This window comes from Seriola aureovittata, chromosome 4, assembly GCF_021018895.1.
Source record: "Seriola aureovittata isolate HTS-2021-v1 ecotype China chromosome 4, ASM2101889v1, whole genome shotgun sequence".
In the NCBI taxonomy this organism is placed as follows: domain Eukaryota; kingdom Metazoa; phylum Chordata; class Actinopteri; order Carangiformes; family Carangidae; genus Seriola; species Seriola aureovittata.
Window position 1 is genome coordinate 27978783 of NC_079367.1, and position 18340 is coordinate 27997122.

General features: G+C 41.0%; 1 protein-coding gene across 1 annotated transcript in view; it reads right to left on the reverse strand.

Annotated features, from left to right (window-relative positions):
- pak1 (p21 protein (Cdc42/Rac)-activated kinase 1) overlaps positions 1–18340 on the reverse strand; it is a 70234-nt gene that overhangs the window by 9578 nt on the left and 42316 nt on the right. Inside the window, exons 5-13 of the mRNA XM_056373887.1 lie at positions 17362–17509; positions 16704–16741; positions 12546–12659; positions 8873–9107; positions 5781–5844; positions 4654–4702; positions 3303–3415; positions 302–419; positions 29–128 (exon numbers count right to left, since the gene is read on the reverse strand). Of these exons, the coding sequence (XP_056229862.1) occupies positions 29–128; positions 302–419; positions 3303–3415; positions 4654–4702; positions 5781–5844; positions 8873–9107; positions 12546–12659; positions 16704–16741; positions 17362–17509 (979 nt within the window). The remainder of the gene's footprint in view (positions 1–28; positions 129–301; positions 420–3302; positions 3416–4653; positions 4703–5780; positions 5845–8872; positions 9108–12545; positions 12660–16703; positions 16742–17361; positions 17510–18340) is intronic.

Consider the following 18340-nt stretch of genomic DNA (forward strand, 5'->3'; position numbering starts at 1 on the left):
GATATAATGACAGCTGTCGTGCACTGACTGAGTTTGACGGAGCCGTCCATGCCCAGCAGGATGTTGTCACTCTTGATGTCTCGATGGATGACCTGGTTCGAGTGGAGGAACTCCAACGCCTGCAGACACTGCAGAGAGGGAGAGAGAGAGAATATGAATTATACAAAAAAAGGTGCGCAATAAAACTTTAGGAGACCATCCAGCTCCTGAGAGAGAGAGAGAGAAAGAGAGAGAGAGAGAGAGAGAGAGAGAGAGAGAGAGAGAGAGAAATGTGGTCAAAGTGTTGTCTCAAGTCTCTTACCTCTCTGCACACAGCAGCTATCTGGGCCTCATCCATGCAGGTTTCCGTGACGACGTCAGTCAATGAACCTCCAGCCAGGTACTCCATCACCACCCACAACTCGTCGCCCACCAAGTAACTATGGCAAACATCAACAGATGCAAATATTTAAATGAACAATATGAACTGTATTTGAATGAAACACAGACATTTTGTCAGAAAGAATATTAAAGCACTCTGTTTAATTGGTAGCGCTGCCATTTAGGTTTTTCTTCACAGATTTATAGCATGAATTGATTGTATATTTCCCAGAGGTCAAGGTCATGTCTACAGATTGTTTCATCTGACACAGAGACATTGAATATACAATCATATACAATGAAAGCAGCAAATTGTCACATTTGAAAAGCTGGAAAACAGCAAATATTATGATAAATTACTTAAATTATTAATCAGTTATCGACATTTTTCTAGATTACCTTTTTTGTTTGTCAGGCAATTGATTAATCGACTAATCCCCGGTGCCATTTGATGTCTGTTGGTAAAATACACTGGCTGGAAACAGGACACACTTTGCTGGCTGTTTTTATTCTCTGGTTTTTGTGTTTCATGGACCAACTGACATTTAACTCCCTCGTTTCTCTCCTTCAGTACAGTCAACATTCATGTCTGTTCTGCACTGTGGCGACTTTATTCTATATGTGCCTGCTCCTCCATCTATACTTCAGTCGTTACATGTTGTCACAGCAGGTGATGGCTCATCACTGTGACCTGTACATCAGTGTAGGTTGTCTGTCAGAGCGGATTAGCACTCTTTAATATTGATTACTTATAAAGTCTTTGTAGGAAAACAGCTGGATATCTGACATCTCTCCTTCAGTTTAGGTAAATTCATTGCTCCACTACATGAGAAAAGAGCTTGGGCCTTTAAATTCTTTGTTCCTTTCTGATGGAATTCACTGGAGGATGATCTGAAAATGGATCAACTGATTTCTTTGGCTGATTTTCAGGTTTTAACTGAGTCCTCTGCTGACAGCACCGGCACAGGCTAAAGACACATCAGACTTCAGACTGGTCTGTAGTGTTGGTCCAGCCTTAATTCTGTTCATAGATCAGTCTGATGTTGGCCAGACTGTTTCACAAAAATAACGACTGACTCATTTCAAGACAAAAACATTAGACACTTTGCCCCCAGGCTAACTCAGGCCTAAGACCAACAAAACAGGAAAACATGGCTCATAATTGAGTTACTACTGAGTTTGCTAACATTGGGGAAGGGAAAGGGTTTTTAGAGACTGGAGCCTTTTTTTTTTTTACAAAATATATTTAATAAGTAAAGCGTCCTTGTAACTGTTGAATTCTTCCAAAAGACAAACATTTTCTGCTGGGGTAAATAGAGCTGAGATGGATGCGGTTCCTCTGTCAGCCATTTTTTTTTTTTTGAAAAAAGTCTTAATTTACCCAGAATTCATTGGACCACAATCCAGCTTAAGATAGTCAAGAATTAAACTGTTTTGTGCAACAGACGAATTTAGACTGAGTCTATCTGAAGTCTGACTATTTGTTCTATCAAAGCCACAGTCAAAGTCTGTCTGAGTGAGGTGCAGAGCCTGAAGTTAACTCAGCTTTTATCCTATTTTGTGTTCAAATGTTTTGCTGGTTCAGTCGCCGCTCTTGTCCTGTGATTTACACGTTTGGATGTTTGTCTGAATGCTTGGTTTTTGCTCTGTGACATGCTGTGTTTGTTGTCCTGCGAACACATGGCGTTCATGCAATAGAGAGTGAAACTGCTCTCATTAAATGAATGAATGAATGTAACTCTCATATAGGAAAATAGGAAAGGTCATGGACTCAACACTGAGCATTAAAAAAAACAACTAAACAAAGACCAAACGCAGTCTTTTGTCAGTCCTGTGAAACCCTCACAATAAATCACTGACAGTGAAAATGTTGTTTCCATGGGGATGACAGTTTTATCACCAGTCTTGCATGTGCCTCATTGTCTCAAGAAAAAAAACATGCGCGCACACGCGCACACACACACACACACACACACAAAATGTCCAGCAGGTTGCCATGGCAACAGCAACGGTGAACCAGGTAACTTCTCATCATGTTTCAGTCTCCACAGTTTGCAGCTTAGTGGCGTTTCCTCAGTAACATCTACAGTGTTTCCACTGCTCCTGGAAACATCTGGAGTTTTCCAGGTTTCCAGGAAAGGTTTGGGAACTTCACATTTGGCTATTTTTTTCCAACTTGTTTCACATACTGTACCTACTTCCCTTCAGTTTTATTTTCATCAGAGCAGCAACATTGACAGGGAACCAGTCAGAAGTAAATATAATCCTCCTGCTTCGTCTGCTGGTTTTAATCATTAGGTGCCTGCTGTGTTCAAATGCGCTGCGGTGTCATGTCAGCGGTGTCACTTCACCAGAAGCACATTAATGCAGCATTATTGATAAAGTGACTTAATAACTGATTCCTGAGAATGAAAGACTGACTTTTCTATTCAGATCAGTGAATGATTTTTAAAAACGGAGTATATCTTTTCTTTTTGTTACTTCCTGGATAACCATATGTAATGTTTGTATACTGTAGGTAAAAGTGTCATAGTGCCTAGCAACAATGTTGTTGTTTTCTTTTGTTGTTATTGACATAAATGAAAAGTTTGAAGTATCATAAAAGGACATTTTAATAAGTAGTGACTGGTTTGGCTGGGAGTTGATACTGGTTTTGAGCTTTATGACCTACGCTCCATCAGCACAGATTTACAGACGTACAGATATCCAAAGAGATTTCAACCGATGCTACCAAGCTCTAATTAAATCCAAAGAGCTGGAACCGTCTCTAAACGTGAAACCATATGAATCACAGAAAAGGATAATCCAGGAAAAATACAGAACTGGCAGTCAGACAAACCGTCACATTTTCTTTCCCTGTCATGGTAATTTACTGTGGCACCTGACAAATGAACACAAAGGAAACGTGTGTGTGTGTGTGTGTGTGTGTGTGTGTGTCTAACCTATCCAGGTAGTTGACGATGTTTGGGTTCTTGTTTTCCCTCATCACCAGAATCTCGTTGATGATCAGTTCTTTCTTCGGCTGCTGCTGAAGGTTCATTTGTTTAATGGCAACCTGAGATAAAAAGAGAAACATTTGACTTTTCATTGCAGTTAGGACTCAAGAAATAAATCACACAGACTGAAACAAACACAGAGCAGAGACTGGAGAACGTGGGGAGGGGTAGAAGACAGACAGACAGATGTGTTTATTAAGAGAAACAGATAATGTGACAGAATAAAAGACAACAACAGAAAGAAAAGGAAAATGAAGTGAAGACAGTCAGCAAAGGCTGTGAGGAGGGGACGTATCTAAATCCAAAGGCAGTAAAAGGTTGTTAGGCAGCGCAGCCTGACAGACATTAAAAAGCGAGCACACAGACTAATCCTCAGAGAGTGAAACTGAGGAGGATTAGTCTGACAGACGAACTGAGCTCCTTTAAAATTAACCTGAAAGTCACAGTTATTGAAGCCGGACTTAAATCCAGTTACTGCCACAATGTTCTCACTGTGCAAACTCAGACTGAACTGCTCTCTTCCCCCGAGTCTCTTCCTCGCTTTATTTTCCATGAGTGAAGGCTGACACCCGGGATGAACTGACGTACGCTTCCTTTAAACTCCCTGTCAAGTCTTTAGCATCTAGCTTTCCTAACCCATCTTGACTTTAAAAAAAAGGTTTTGTTTAAACTTCATTTCCCACTAAATTTGCAATTTCAACCCTTAAGTCTGAGACTTAGTCTGGGAAAAAATTTGAACTCACTTCAGCATCATGGTTTAACATAACTTTACTTTAAACTTGCTATAGGTTCAGCTTCATCTTCATCATCCAGGGAGTGGACTTTATTTCCTCTTGACTTCAAGATGTTGAAGTTGATTCTTTTTTAACCCTGAAGAATGTGTCTGTTATGATGTGGGAGCTTTAACATACAGTAGCTACTGTATCCAGTCAATCCCTTAAATAGATATCAATGCTGTCCTGTGTTTGTAAATTCATCATGGACGTTAAAAAGGGCTGAAAGAACAATCTTTGAATGTCAGTCTTTTCACAAACTGTATCTCTCTTGGGGTTTTAACCATATTCACAGCGTAGCTCAATCGATGCAAGTCCGTCGGTCTTTCTGTCGAGATCTGTCATGATTTACTGGCCCTGAATGTCAGTATCCTCCAGTTTTACCAACGTGTCCTTTCAGCACTGCTAGCATTACCTTTGTGACTGAGGGGTGTGGCTCGGTGTAAGCTGAAGGAGAACAGAGAACAGAGGGATGTAGGAAGAAAGGAAGAAATAAAACACTGAGGATGATAAAGGAAACCTACCTCCTGTCCAGTAGCGATGTCAATAGCTGTGTAAACCGTCCCAGACGCCCTGACAACAGACAGCATGAGAGCTCCAGGTCAACATTCAGCTGCATTTGTTTGTTGAATGAAAACTATTTTAATTTCTTAGAGGTCTTTTGAGGCAGCACCATGAATATTTGCAGGTTTCACTCTGTTTTCTTACAAAGTAATGAAGCACATAACAACTTTACAGGAATAATATATAAGAGCAACATTCAAATGGTATTCAACCAATTACATGTTGCCTTCAGGGCCTTGGATTTACTTCTTATGTTCCTTTTCTCCCACATTGTGGCCAACATAAACCTCTTAGCCTCTTCCTATCCATTTGAAGTTGAGCTGAAACTATGAATAAATTAATTGATTAATCAATTAACAGAAAATAACTAGGGAAAAAATGACTAAAATGTGACGTTTTCATCTTCTTTAATGAGAAGATTAGCTGCTGTTCTCTGTTCTACATGAACTGTTGGTTAATAAGACGTCACATTGGGCTCTGAGAAACATTTTTCACAATTATCTGGTGTTTTATAGAAAATATTAAAATATTAAATGACTGATCCGTTAATTGAAAGAATAATTGATAATGAGAAATAATCCTTAGCTGCGGCCCCTAATTTGAATTTATCTTTGTTAGATTAATAACAAATCAAAGTCAAAGCCTGATATTACTGTAAATCCTTGTGACTCTAACTTGATGAACAGGATAGAAACAAACTCATGACAGGCTTCTTCATGATGTGAAATAAACATATTTCTATATTCTTCTTCAAATTTGGCACAAATGTCCACTGGGACTCAAGGACAAACTGATTAGATTTTGGTGGTTAAAGGTGAAAGGTCAAGGTCAGTGTGACCTCACAAAACACTTTTTAGCCATAACTCAAGACTTCACAGCAATTATGACAAAATTTCACACAAATGGTTCATATCTTATCTGACTCTGATAAACAGGGATGTGACCTGAAACCAGTCTGAGTGGAGGAGGCAGACGACCACCAGGAGGTGATTCTAGTTGTACACGGTCCCTGACAAACAAACATTGAACTAAACATTCACACTGACTGAGTGAACCAATCGCAGGAGACATTAAATTTATGACTTACCCCTGTCCAATCTTCTCAAAGCGTGTATATTTCTTCTTGGGGTCTCCAACACTTACAATTGTCCCTGAGTTGAAGAAAGAGAGAGAAAGAAGCAAAAACTCACTCATTGACTGATGGAGACAAACAGCAATGAGCAGGGAGGAGCAAGAGAACAAGAAGAAGAAACTCCGGCCCTTTAATCCACAGCTGTTCATTTTACAGTACCACTGAATTTGAATGGATAGAAGAGTCGGGTGTCTTTCTATCCATCCTAATTCTACTCTATGTTCACCCTCAGGTCAATGCAGCATGCTGACTGGGAGGTAGAGCAGAGAGAGGAGAGGAACAACAGACAGAAGACAGAGAGAAGGAACGAGGGATGAGACAAAAACTAAACAGGTCAGCAACAAAATGGAGATGTAAAGAAGTCCAAACGGTCAATTCAGAGGAAGAAAGAAAGAAAGACAGAAAGACAGAAAGAAAGAAAGAAAGAAAGAAAGAAAGAAAGAAAGAAAGAAAGAAAGAAAGACAGCTCTATCTGCAGTTCAGGAATCAGAGTCCACAGTAGGAGGCTGATTAGAGGACAAAACTTGGAGTCACTCTGGAACCGCAGGCGACTGGATGATGGAAAGAGAAGAGGACGACCAATCAAACGTGAGGATTGGACAGAGGGGGCGGGGACAGTGAATATCAGGTCTGTCAGAGACGGACAGACAGGCAGAATCCTGGGCTTACCAGCAGAGAGAGACCTGAGCACATCTGGACAGGCGTGGGGCATGGTTTAAAAAATATACAGGCTTTATTCATGGGTTACAAACACACAACAACACATTTCAAAGTGCGGAGGAAGGTTTTTTTTTTTTTTTTATATATCTGCTTCAGTGTTTGCACATGTTTTTCAAACTGTACAGAGTTTTAAAAAATACAATATCACCTTTCATCATGAGGAATGTTGAGTTAAAGGATCAGAGTTTGTCAATAGTAAGAGTTTGATGTGTTGATATTTCTCCTACATAAATTTGTTTATTATTTTCTGACTTTTCTCTAATAATTGATAATTTTTCCTTCTTATAAAATGAATCGTTGTAGCCACAGATTTAGCCGCAGTGCAACAGTGATGTTTAAACTGTCAAACTATTATTATTCATTCCTCAACATGCAAGTTTATTTAAATTGTCATCATTGACTTTTTATAATTAGATATTGTGTAGTTTTAGAAAACAACAGATTTGTTGCCTGGATTAAAACTAGTCAGACTTCACATTATCTTAAATATCATTAGGAGGACGAGTATGAAAACTATTTGATCATTTTACATCTGGAATACATTATTGAAAAAAATGTAAAACTGTAACCACTGCACATGTTGTAAAAACTTAACAATATTCAACATCATGTTAAAATCAACCACAGGTTATACCTCTGTATATCATCTCATTTCATTAGAAGACAACAAAACACAGTTAACTTAACTTTACTGATTTATTTCTTGTGTTGTTCAGTGTGCTGCTCACCTGTCGCCTGCAGTGCATTCTGGACTTTGATTATCATGATTCTACAACTTCACACCAATAAATGTTATTAATTTATTCTGATTATTACTCCGGTGATCTCAAAACAACAAATTCAAGTCAGAAAGAATGACTTCCACAGACAGAGCCTCTGTGTGAGTAACTCGACTTTGACTTGTAAATATTAACGTCTGGCTCACGGTAACTGCCACAGTTAGAAAAGTTGAGCTTCAAGAGGAAAGACTGTGGGTTCCCAGAGGTCTGTGCAACAGACCACTGATCATAGTCCAAATACTTTTAGATCTGTGGTTCATTTCTGAGAAAACGAAACCTTCTTCCTGTTAGCATCTGTTAGCTGTGGCAGTCAACCCAATAAAACATTTGCTGAAATCAACACCAACCTGAGCCTTGAGCCTAAAATAAAATCAGACCCTGCTCTCTGAGGGCGGCTGTGTGTGCAGATAAAGACAATGTGATGAAACACCCTGTCAGAAATAAGAGCGGAAATGAGACTAAAATTAGCACAAGCAGACTCCTGTCCTCACTGAACTGTAACAGGTAAATACTGCATCAGGGTTTTTCATTATTTACTATATACAAATTCATCAGTGACAGAATGAACAATATTCAATGCTGATATTATATAGGAGCGGTATATAAGTATTGGGACTTATATGGGCCTCTGTTAAAGAAAAGGAGCTTTACTTTACTGAAAGTTACACATTTTGATCAGGATCCTGATGGAGGCTAATAAAAGCTTCTAAATGTATCAGAGCCCCTTGGACTTTAAATGACTTCAGTCTGACAGAGGACAGTTTGACTTCTAACCAGGAGGAGCCACTGCTTCTCTTCAGCTGATCTGAGGAGTGATTTAGTGTCCCTGTTTTTGTTTTTTACCACACACAACTGTATGTGGTTTCAGGGTAGCTTGTTACCCCCGGTAACAAGCAAGCAACTAACATCAGATGTGAGGCTGTCAAATGTCTGAGGTACTGATGGTGTCTGAAAATCATGTTCTGTCTGCTGAGCATGTATTATTCTGTAGTTTAGTTGAGAATATGTATGTAATGTATGTTTAACTCCATCTGAGGCATCATTACATACACTATATGGCCAAAAGTATGTAGACTGTATGTAGTATGTAGACTGTATGTAGATTTGCTCCCGTTCAGCCGCGAGAACATTAGTGTCGTCCCACAGTGATGCTGGGTGATGAGGTCTGGCTCTATGTCCGTGTTCAGGGGCTAAGCTCAGGGCTCTGTGCAGGCCAGGAAACTGTTCGCTGTCTAAATTACCATTGTATGCTGTAGCACTATTACAAGCTCAAACCATATACTACAGCCCCTGAGGAAAAGTACACAAAGTGGTGTCCACATACTTAAGTGGTTGTTCTTTTGTTTAGTGCCTGTATGTAAACTAACTGAACTGTTGGTAACAGGATTTTTAATGGTCAAATGACTTCAGGGATCAATTCTGTGATATATGTAAAATTAAGTTATATCACAACAATGGAGTGTTTCATAGATACGACTTAAGCTTTTCCAACCGGTGTGTGTGTGTGCGCGCGCGCACGTGCGTGCGTGCTTGCGTAAATTGTCTTACGTAATTTCTCCAGGATCTCCTCATCCGACATCTTCTTCTTCCTGGTTTTGTCCTGAGGGCGGGGCAAGGAGGGCCCGGGGGCGGGGCTTGCACTGGGAGGGCTGCTGGGAGCTCCTTCCGAAGGGGGGGCGGGGGTGACGGCAGCCGCTGCAGCGGTCGGTGGGGAGATGGGGGAGGTCGCAGCATCTTTGGTGGGAGGAGGAGGGAGGGGCTCGATCACTGAGCGAGTGTATATCTGAAAAAACAAGTTCATGACATTAAAACAAGATTTTTTGAAGTCAGATTTCCACACACTGCCAAGCATACATGTTCTAACAATAACTTACAGAGTATATAAGTATGTAAACTATAACCATTAGGTAGTGGAAAATGAGTCACAATCCTTATGTACTGTACACACTGTGATAATTTAGGAATGTCAGTTTTCTATGAAACGGCTTTAAAAAATCCTGAAATATTCTGGTGTGAAATTAGGATGGTTGTTTATTTTTGATGTGTTTGAGTTTGAGCAAAAAACAATAATAAAAACATTCATACTTCGTAGACCTGGTGCCTTTTGTTTTACTGCCTAAAATCATCTCGATATACAATATATTACATATATGATATGGTCAAATGCAGATTGAACTAACTGAAAGAACAGGCTGTCAGCAGTCAGGATTAAAACACTTCACATTTAACACTAGCTACAGACCAGTTCATTGGGAATGGCTTGTCCCAAGGAAAAGAATGCAAGCCTATGTAATGTCCCCAAAAGTGACTATTGACTGTATGTCTGTGTGTGTGTGTGTGTGTGTGTGTGTGTGTGTGTGTGTGTGTGTGTGTGTGTGTGTGTGTGCGCGCATGCGTGCATGCGTGCGTGCGTGCGTGCGTCTGTGCATGGTTTATGGTGGGAGTTCCAGTCAGGTGCACTGGACTCGTTTCCATGGATACGGTGGTGGCGCCATGGAAGCAGCCTCTCAACCGCCAACCTGTCTAACAGAGGAGCAACAATGTGTGTGTGTGTGTGTGTGTGTGTGTGTGTGCAAGAGAGAGAGAGAAAGAGAGAGGGAAGGACATAAAAACAGGAATTTGTGAAGTTGTTTACAAATGTGAGCGACATTGTGTGTGTGTGTGTTTTAACAGGAGTGTGTCTGTGTGTGACCAAGCATCAACATCTGAGGCTGAAAAATGAAGTCAACACTGAAGCACCAAAAACTGCAGTTCCTCTAACGACCACTAGAGTCTGGCTCCAACAGTGAGTCAGTCCCCATAGACTCCCATGTTAAAATGTCCAACTTTACAGCAGAAATAAACATGTTTACAGCCTGGTACAAAAACAGTTTTGGTCTCTAGAGCTAATTTCCTTCATGATGACTGTAGGGGGGTGAATTTTTGTATAACTCATTTGTTTACATTTTATCAAGGCTTAAAAGTTATGAATAACTGAGGTTGTGCAGTGAGTGATCATATGATAAACTGACATGCACCAGAATCTCAGGTCCACACGTGCTCCTCCTCTTTGCCCATTTTTGGATTAACCAGGAGTTAGGGGTGGAGTCAGACATTGCCAAGAGCTGAATCTACAAAAATTGAGCATCATAACCTTCATGAAGGGAGGATGTATTTCAGGACTACTGCAAGTTTGTCCAATAAACTGGGAACTCAGTCTACAGCCTCTTTTATACAGCTTGTTGAAGGCAGGAATGTTGTGTCTTTATTCAGCTTCGCTGTTCTATAGAAAAAGGCACCAACACAGATCGGGGGGCACTGTTGTTCTGTGTTTATACCAGCAGCTCGTTTACAAAGCTGGATCCACATCTGTGTAAAATTCAGTGCCGACGTGGCGGCACAGATGCCAACGCTGTTGTGTTACACATCACACCTCTGATTCTGATGTCTAAAATCACACAGTGAGGCGGCGTCATGACAGCTCTGTGAGGGTCAGTGTAAACAAGCAGAATGAGGGGCTCCATCATGGTAACAATACAGGACGCGTGTATGAAATGTGCTGGTGAAAAAGAAAGTTTACTGTGGATGGAAATAGTGAGGCCTATTGTCAGATTATTGTGTGTATGTGTGTGGGTGTGTGTGTGTGTGTGTGTGTGTGTGTGTGTGTGTGTGTGTGTGTGTGTGCTCCTGAACTGACCTAGCAGAGAACAGAGAGCTTCTTTGAAAGACTGTTTCTAAATAAAAACCTCAGCTTTCCCCTGTGACTGTATCACACACACACACACTCACACTGAAGTCTTTGTGGCCTTATTAGAGAGGTGAGGTGAGGTCCATTTAAAGATTAATGGGTGAGAGAGACATAATGAACGACGGACATCAGTAAGTGACTCAGCTGGGACTGCTGATGTGATAATTCTTTGTGTGTGTGTGTGTGTGTGTGTGTGTGTGTGTGTGTGTGTGTGTGTGTGTGTGTGTATGTGTGTGTTGAGTGTGTTAAACACCTTTGCTCTCACACACCATAAAACACTGTCAACACTCTAACTTTGCTACGGTTAGGACAAAATCCTAAAACCCATTTAGTTCTTTTTCTTTTTTTTCCAGTCCTAGATCTTTTTTACCTCAAGTAAACACTAAAATTCAGTTTGTTCTTGCTGTTCTGACAAAATTACATTAAACCATAAATAGAACATGGACATGTGTCTCGGCCTCATACTCAGCAGCAGTGTGTGTGTGTGTGTGTTTGTGTTTTTGTGTGTGTGTATGCGTTTGTGTGTGTGTGTGTGTGTGTGTGTGTGTGTGTGTGTGTGTGTGTGTGTGTTGTGTGTGTGTGTGTGTGCGTGTCCTTACTGATTTGGTGTGTTCTGGTCGTGGGGCAATCACCGGCGGCGGCTCAGCCTCATCTTCGTCCTCATCCTCGGATACGGTTGCTATGGCGGGCGTCTCAGACACAGCCTTGGCGATCTGCGTGATGTCAGAGGGGGAGAGAGGGCGGAGCCTCAGTGACACCATTGTCACATGAGCTAACAGAGACACGAGACCCATCATGCTACCACGGTTACTGTCACTTCCTCTACCGCCTCATCACCTCACCATGCACAGACGCTCTTCTGCTCGTTCTATTCTCTTCCCTCGCTTTTAACCTGCTTTCTTCCTGTCTTTCCAACCTTTCCTGTGTTTCACTCCTCTCATCATCACTGTTGATGTCTGAATGCTCTGGTCATGTCTGACTAGTCACACATCCTCCTCTCCGTCCCTCTCTTCTTCTCTCCTCTATGTCTCTCCCTCTGACAGTCTGATGCTCGGCCGGTGGCCAAGCTGCAGAGACAGGGATATGGTGAAAGCAGGAAAAGATGCTGATTCACAATGCAGAGAGAGAGAGAGAGAGACAGAGAGAGAGAGAGAGAGAGAGAGAGAGCGACAGAGAGAGAGAGCGACAGAGAGAGAGAGAGAGAGGGGGGGAGAGAGAGAGAGAGAGAGAGAGAGAGAGAGAGAGAGAGAGAGAGAGAAGTGTGATCATCATCACTTCCTCCTCCTACCTCCTCTTTATTTTCACCTTCATAGTTTGTTTTAAAGGCAACTTTGACTGCGGCAGAAACAAACATAAGAACCACTGAGTTTGAAGCTGTTTGTGTGTGTGTGTTTGTGTGTGTGTATGCGTTTGTGTGTGTGTGTGTGTGTGTGTGGTGTGTGTGTGTGTGTGTGTGTGTGTGTGTTGTGTGTGTGTGTGTGTGCGTGTCCTTACTGATTTGGTGTGTTCTGGTCGTGGGGCAATCACCGGCGGCGGCTCAGCCTCATCTTCGTCCTCATCCTCGGATACGGTTGCTATGGCGGGCGTCTCAGACACAGCCTTGGCGATCTGCGTGATGTCAGAGGGGGAGAGAGGGCGGAGCCTCAGTGACACCATTGTCACATGAGCTAACAGAGACACGAGACCCATCATGCTACCACGGTTACTGTCACTTCCTCTACCGCCTCATCACCTCACCATGCACAGACGCTCTTCTGCTCGTTCTATTCTCTTCCCTCGCTTTTAACCTGCTTTCTTCCTGTCTTTCCAACCTTTCCTGTGTTTCACTCCTCTCATCATCACTGTTGATGTCTGAATGCTCTGGTCATGTCTGACTAGTCACACATCCTCCTCTCCGTCCCTCTCTTCTTCTCTCCTCTATGTCTCTCCCTCTGACAGTCTGATGCTCGGCCGGTGGCCAAGCTGCAGAGACAGGGATATGGTGAAAGCAGGAAAAGATGCTGATTCACAATGCAGAGAGAGAGAGAGAGCGACAGAGAGAGAGAGAGAGAGAGAGAGAGAGCGACAGAGAGAGAGAGCGACAGAGAGAGAGAGAGAGAGGGGGGGAGAGAGAGAGAGAGAGAGAGAGAGAGAGAGAGAGAGAGAGAGAGAGAGAGAAGTGTGATCATCATCACTTCCTCCTCCTACCTCCTCTTTATTTTCACCTTCATAGTTTGTTTTAAAGGCAACTTTGACTGCGGCAGAAACAAACATAAGAACCACTGAGTTTGAAGCTGTTTGTGTGTGTGTGTTTGTGTGTGTGTGTGTGTTTGTGTGTGTGTGTGTGTTGCTACTCAAATCAAGTAAGGTGCACTCAAAAAACACCTGGTAGAATACCTGTTTACTTTTAAGCTAGAGCGTACTGTTCTAGTTCATATTGCGACACAGGAAAAAAGGATATTTTTCCCCCTGAATATTAATATATAAATGAAAATGGGATTTTTTTGCAAATAAAATTACATCTCAATCATATCTGATATCAGGATGTGACTAGCAGTTCCAGAGCTGTTTGACCTTACAGTGTTCATAACATTTTTAATTTTATATCTATTTTTAATTACAATTTCCAGGGTTCTATTTAGGATTTAATCACACAGTTTAACTTAATAAATATTCATACACTAAGCAATAATAACATTTACACAATCTCAAGAAAAATGCTTTTTCATTCAATTGTAAATTAGGTGTTTGGCAAATCCTTAACATGTATATTTTATACATCATAGAGTTGTCAAAACATTTACATTACATTTTTTTTCATTAAAATGTACGTAGTTTGCTGTTAATAATTCCATTTAACAGGTTTTGCTAAACAGATATTAATCAATAATAAGATTGATCCCTTTAATATACTGTACGTCCTGGCTGCGGTCCCTTCACAGAAATGTATTGGCCAAACACATAACTGACACTCACACACCAGTTTCCTTTTCAGCTAAAACAAGTAGAACAAAAATGTTTTTCTCCTTCAGTTGTAAAACCTGCACTTTATACAAACTCATTACAAATGATCAGTCATTTCATTCATTCAAGATGTAGCTTCAAGTTGCAGTTGCAGTTTAGTTTTAGGTTTTTAGTGGTTGTTAATTATAATTTATGAGGCAATAAAGCAAATATTTTTACAGCCAAACATTTATCCATAAAGTATCAGATCAAATGATTAAATCCTTTTGAAGGAATATTTCAACGTTTGGGGGAAAAACTCTTATGAGCTCTCTTAAGTTAGATGAGAACATGTGAGCAGTAAATCTAAAGCCAAAGCTAACTTAGCTTAGCATAAAGACAGGAAACAGGGGGAACAGCTAGCTGGCCTCTAATGTTCACTAATTTACACATTATAAATCGCTCCAGATACAAAAGAAGGAAAAACAGTCCTGCACCTTGATACAGGGTCATCCACCTCATCCACTTCTTTTATACCCTCCTCTGTTTCAAGTTCATTCTCCTCTCCACCCTGTGTCTCTCTCTCTCACTCTTATCTCACCCCAATAGTAACTCTCTCTCTCTCTCTCTCTCTCCACCGACACTGCGTCTCCCTGGTTTGTCTCGTCAAGCGGTAGATTAAACCTCGTCCCCTCCACTCCTTCTTTTAATCTCCTCATCGTCTCACACTGCAGCTCCTTTCTCTCTTAATCCTTTCATTCCTTGCGACGCTGACAAACTGAGGCCAGGCTCCATTTTCCCCTTCAAGATAGTCCGGTCTCAAATTCCCTCTCCACTTGGTTTACCCTCAAACTTTCCTTTAGGTCTCTTCTACAGAACTTTAAAACTGATTGAGTGTACTGAGTTACTGTTTGATGTTGACAGTGTTTATTTTATCTTAGCTTTAGTCTTTAGTCCCTTAATGACTAAGAAAATAACTTGTAGTCACACACATACTTTGATTATTGGCACTTTTAGAGACAATTCAGTTCAAAACTATAAATTATTTAGTTTTAATCAGTTTTATGAAGACAAAACTGTAGTTGTGCATTTGTTAATTTTCTTTGTCAAGTAAGACTTTTATTTGTGCTTTAAGGTTGTCCTTTAAGCCCTATATTTCTTATTCTGGGACTGCACTTGAGTAGCTTTGATATTGTCTGACTGAAGGATGCAATATTAGCACAGGGCACCTTAAGAGGCCTCCTTAAAAGCCCACTTCATTCTGACTGCTGCATATCTGGAAGCCTGTCGAGGTGGAGGTTCTGACAGCAAACCGTAAAACTAAGTAACAGAACATCATTGGTTGGAAATGAGAGTGGACAACACGAACATCCGCAGCAACAAAGATCACAGCAGGATGTCACTTACAATACGACTCAAGTAGCTGTCTGTGTGAGCGAGCTGTGCTTGGAGTGACTGACGCAGCACTCAGAGCAGTCTGAGGCAGGGATTACTTTTACATACGTTGACCTCACTATCTGAAACTTTGGCCACGTTTAATATGGACAACATGATACAAAAACATGATAGAAACACCCTGTTTAAATACAAATTAAAGCAGCCTAAAACTTGATGATGCATTTAACAATGTAATAATATCCAGGAAGGTTGAATCATCCACAACAGCATGTGAACAAGTTAATCAGTCGATCGACAGAAGAATGATCTGCAACTATTTTGATATTCGATTAACTCATAGTTTTTAATTGTGACTTTTGAAGCAAATACGTTCCTTCTACTCAGATAGGAACCGTGAGAGAGTGACAGGAAAGCTAGGGAGAGAGAGGGGATGACATGCAGCAAAGGGCCTTGCGTTGGATTCGAACCCATGGCCCAGTAAACTAGATCTCTTTGGGTTTTGGACAGTTGGCCAGACAACACAAACTAAAAAATAAATAAATATTATATTTAAATAATCTGAACGTTAATCAATGATGAAAATAATCAATAGTTTCAGCAGTGAATTGAACTACCCAAGACACATGTTTAAGTCAATTTATGTCACTCAAGACATTCAGTGATAAATTAACATGTTGAGTTCTTAACAACTGTGGTAAAAATAAGGGCACCAGACATGCTGTAAATCCACAGCTCTTCTTCTTCTGTGGTTTTTTTGGCGGTTGGCAGACAGCTTTTTGGTGCATTGCTTCCACCTTCTGGTGTGTGAGCATTGTTTACTTTCACAAACATTGGCGATGTTCATGTTCATTAGCTGCAAACTGACCTTTCACCTTTCATACTGCATTTGTTCATCACACAAGTCTCTGAGGCTACATCCACACTGATATGTTTTAGTTTTAGAAATGTGTCACTTTTGCACCTGTATCCGCACTTATAATGCTTCTCTGGCCTTACTTTTCTCCATAGCTAATCCTCCATCATTGCATTTTCTGCAAATAAGCAACCAACCGCAGAGAAGACAGATAACCAATCAGAATTTAGTAGGCGGGATTAAGAGTGATCATGTTATTTTCCTACATAGTTAGACAGCTACCAAGCCATCTTCATAAAAACAGTGATCAGTTAATAAGTTTACAGCTCGTGGCATCCCCTAGCAGCTCAGAAAATTCTGTAACTTTACTGTTATGGTAATCATTAGCTGATATCTGATTGGTTTCAGAGCAGCTGGTAGCTGTAGAGGTACAGGATACAGAAACAGTTGTGTCTGTGTGTTGACAGATGTTGTCTCACCGTTGTGGTGGAGGAGCTGTAGGCATCTGCGTTTTTATCTGCAGAGAAAAACACAATGAAAACGTATAAGACAAAAACTCTAAGGTGGAAGAGAAAGATACAGCACCGTGCAAAGGTTTTCTACTTTCATCCATCACACAACACCGTAAGGAGGTGTTTGATTGGTCCCAGATTCATTCTGCGGCAGGACAATGAGTCCACACATACAGTCATAAAGAACTATCCACAGAGAGACAGAATAACAAGGAGTCCTGTTACAGACGGTCTGGTCTCCACAGAGCCCTGATCTCAACATTATGGAGTCAGTCTGGGATCACATGAAGAGACAGAAGACACTGAGACAGTCTACATCCACAGAAGAACTGAGGCAAGTTCCCTAAGATGCTAAGAACAACCTACCTGCAAAGTACCTGAAAAACTGTTTTTAAACAGTAAAGGTCAAACCTAAATTTGATTTATGTTTTTTCTCTTTTCTGCTCTTTGTATGAAGTTAATTCATGGTTTTATCTTTGAAAGCATCGACACTTCACTTTTATGCCACTGCAAAATTTCTGTATGACAACAATTCAAAACCAAACCATACATGTCCCACCTCCCCACCTGTACATACAGTATATATATATATTTATATATATACATATATACACATAATCAGCACCTGTGAAGCTCATGTATTTCTGGCTGTTGGTCGTTTCTTTAGAGTCGTAGAACTTTAAAACATCGAGGACGGCCTGAGGATTCTTCTTCTGCTCCAGTTTGGTGATGTTGGATGTCTGCAGGAGCCGGGCCCACTGCTCTGGCATGCCCTGCACGCACACACACACACACACACACACACGTTTTATTTCTTTTTTAATTTCAATGTGTACTGTTCATTTTATGATGAGCCATGACAAAGACAAATTTCCATCACTTTATGACAATACAACAATAAAAATATATTGTAGTAAGGACTGTAGTACTGCGCACACACACACACGCACACACACACACACACACACACACACACTTTGTAAAGAGTCCTAACAAGGCAGTCTTGTCATATTTGTACTTCAGTCTCATAACTGGGTCACATCTCCTTGTTTTCTGTCTCTACTCATCGGTTGGGGTAAGTCAATCACACGCACTCCTCCACTTCCTCTTCCATCACTCCATCCCTGCACTTTGTTCAGTTCTCATCTTTCCTGCATTTTAAACCATCCATCGATCTCTGTACACAGGTCCACTGTGGTGTATTCACTCACTTATTTTCAGGTTGTGTTGACTTGAGTGAAAATGACAAATGTTTATGTGTATGTAGCTGTTAATGTGTAAGAAAGAAGCAGGAACTATGTCCCAGATTACAGAGGAGAAAGTAGTAGCTTAGTCAGCACACACACACACACACACACACACACACACACACACGGTTTAACTCTGAGCTAAAAGAGCCTGGTCAGGCGGATCAAGTGAGTCTGTGAAACAAGACGTCTTTGTCTAATGTGATTACTTAAAAAGGTTCATTTGCCAAGTGTGTATCACACACTCTCACTCACACACACACACACACACACACACACAAACACACGCACACACACACACACACACTCACATACACACACACACACTCACATGCAACAATGAACATGGGTCCTTTG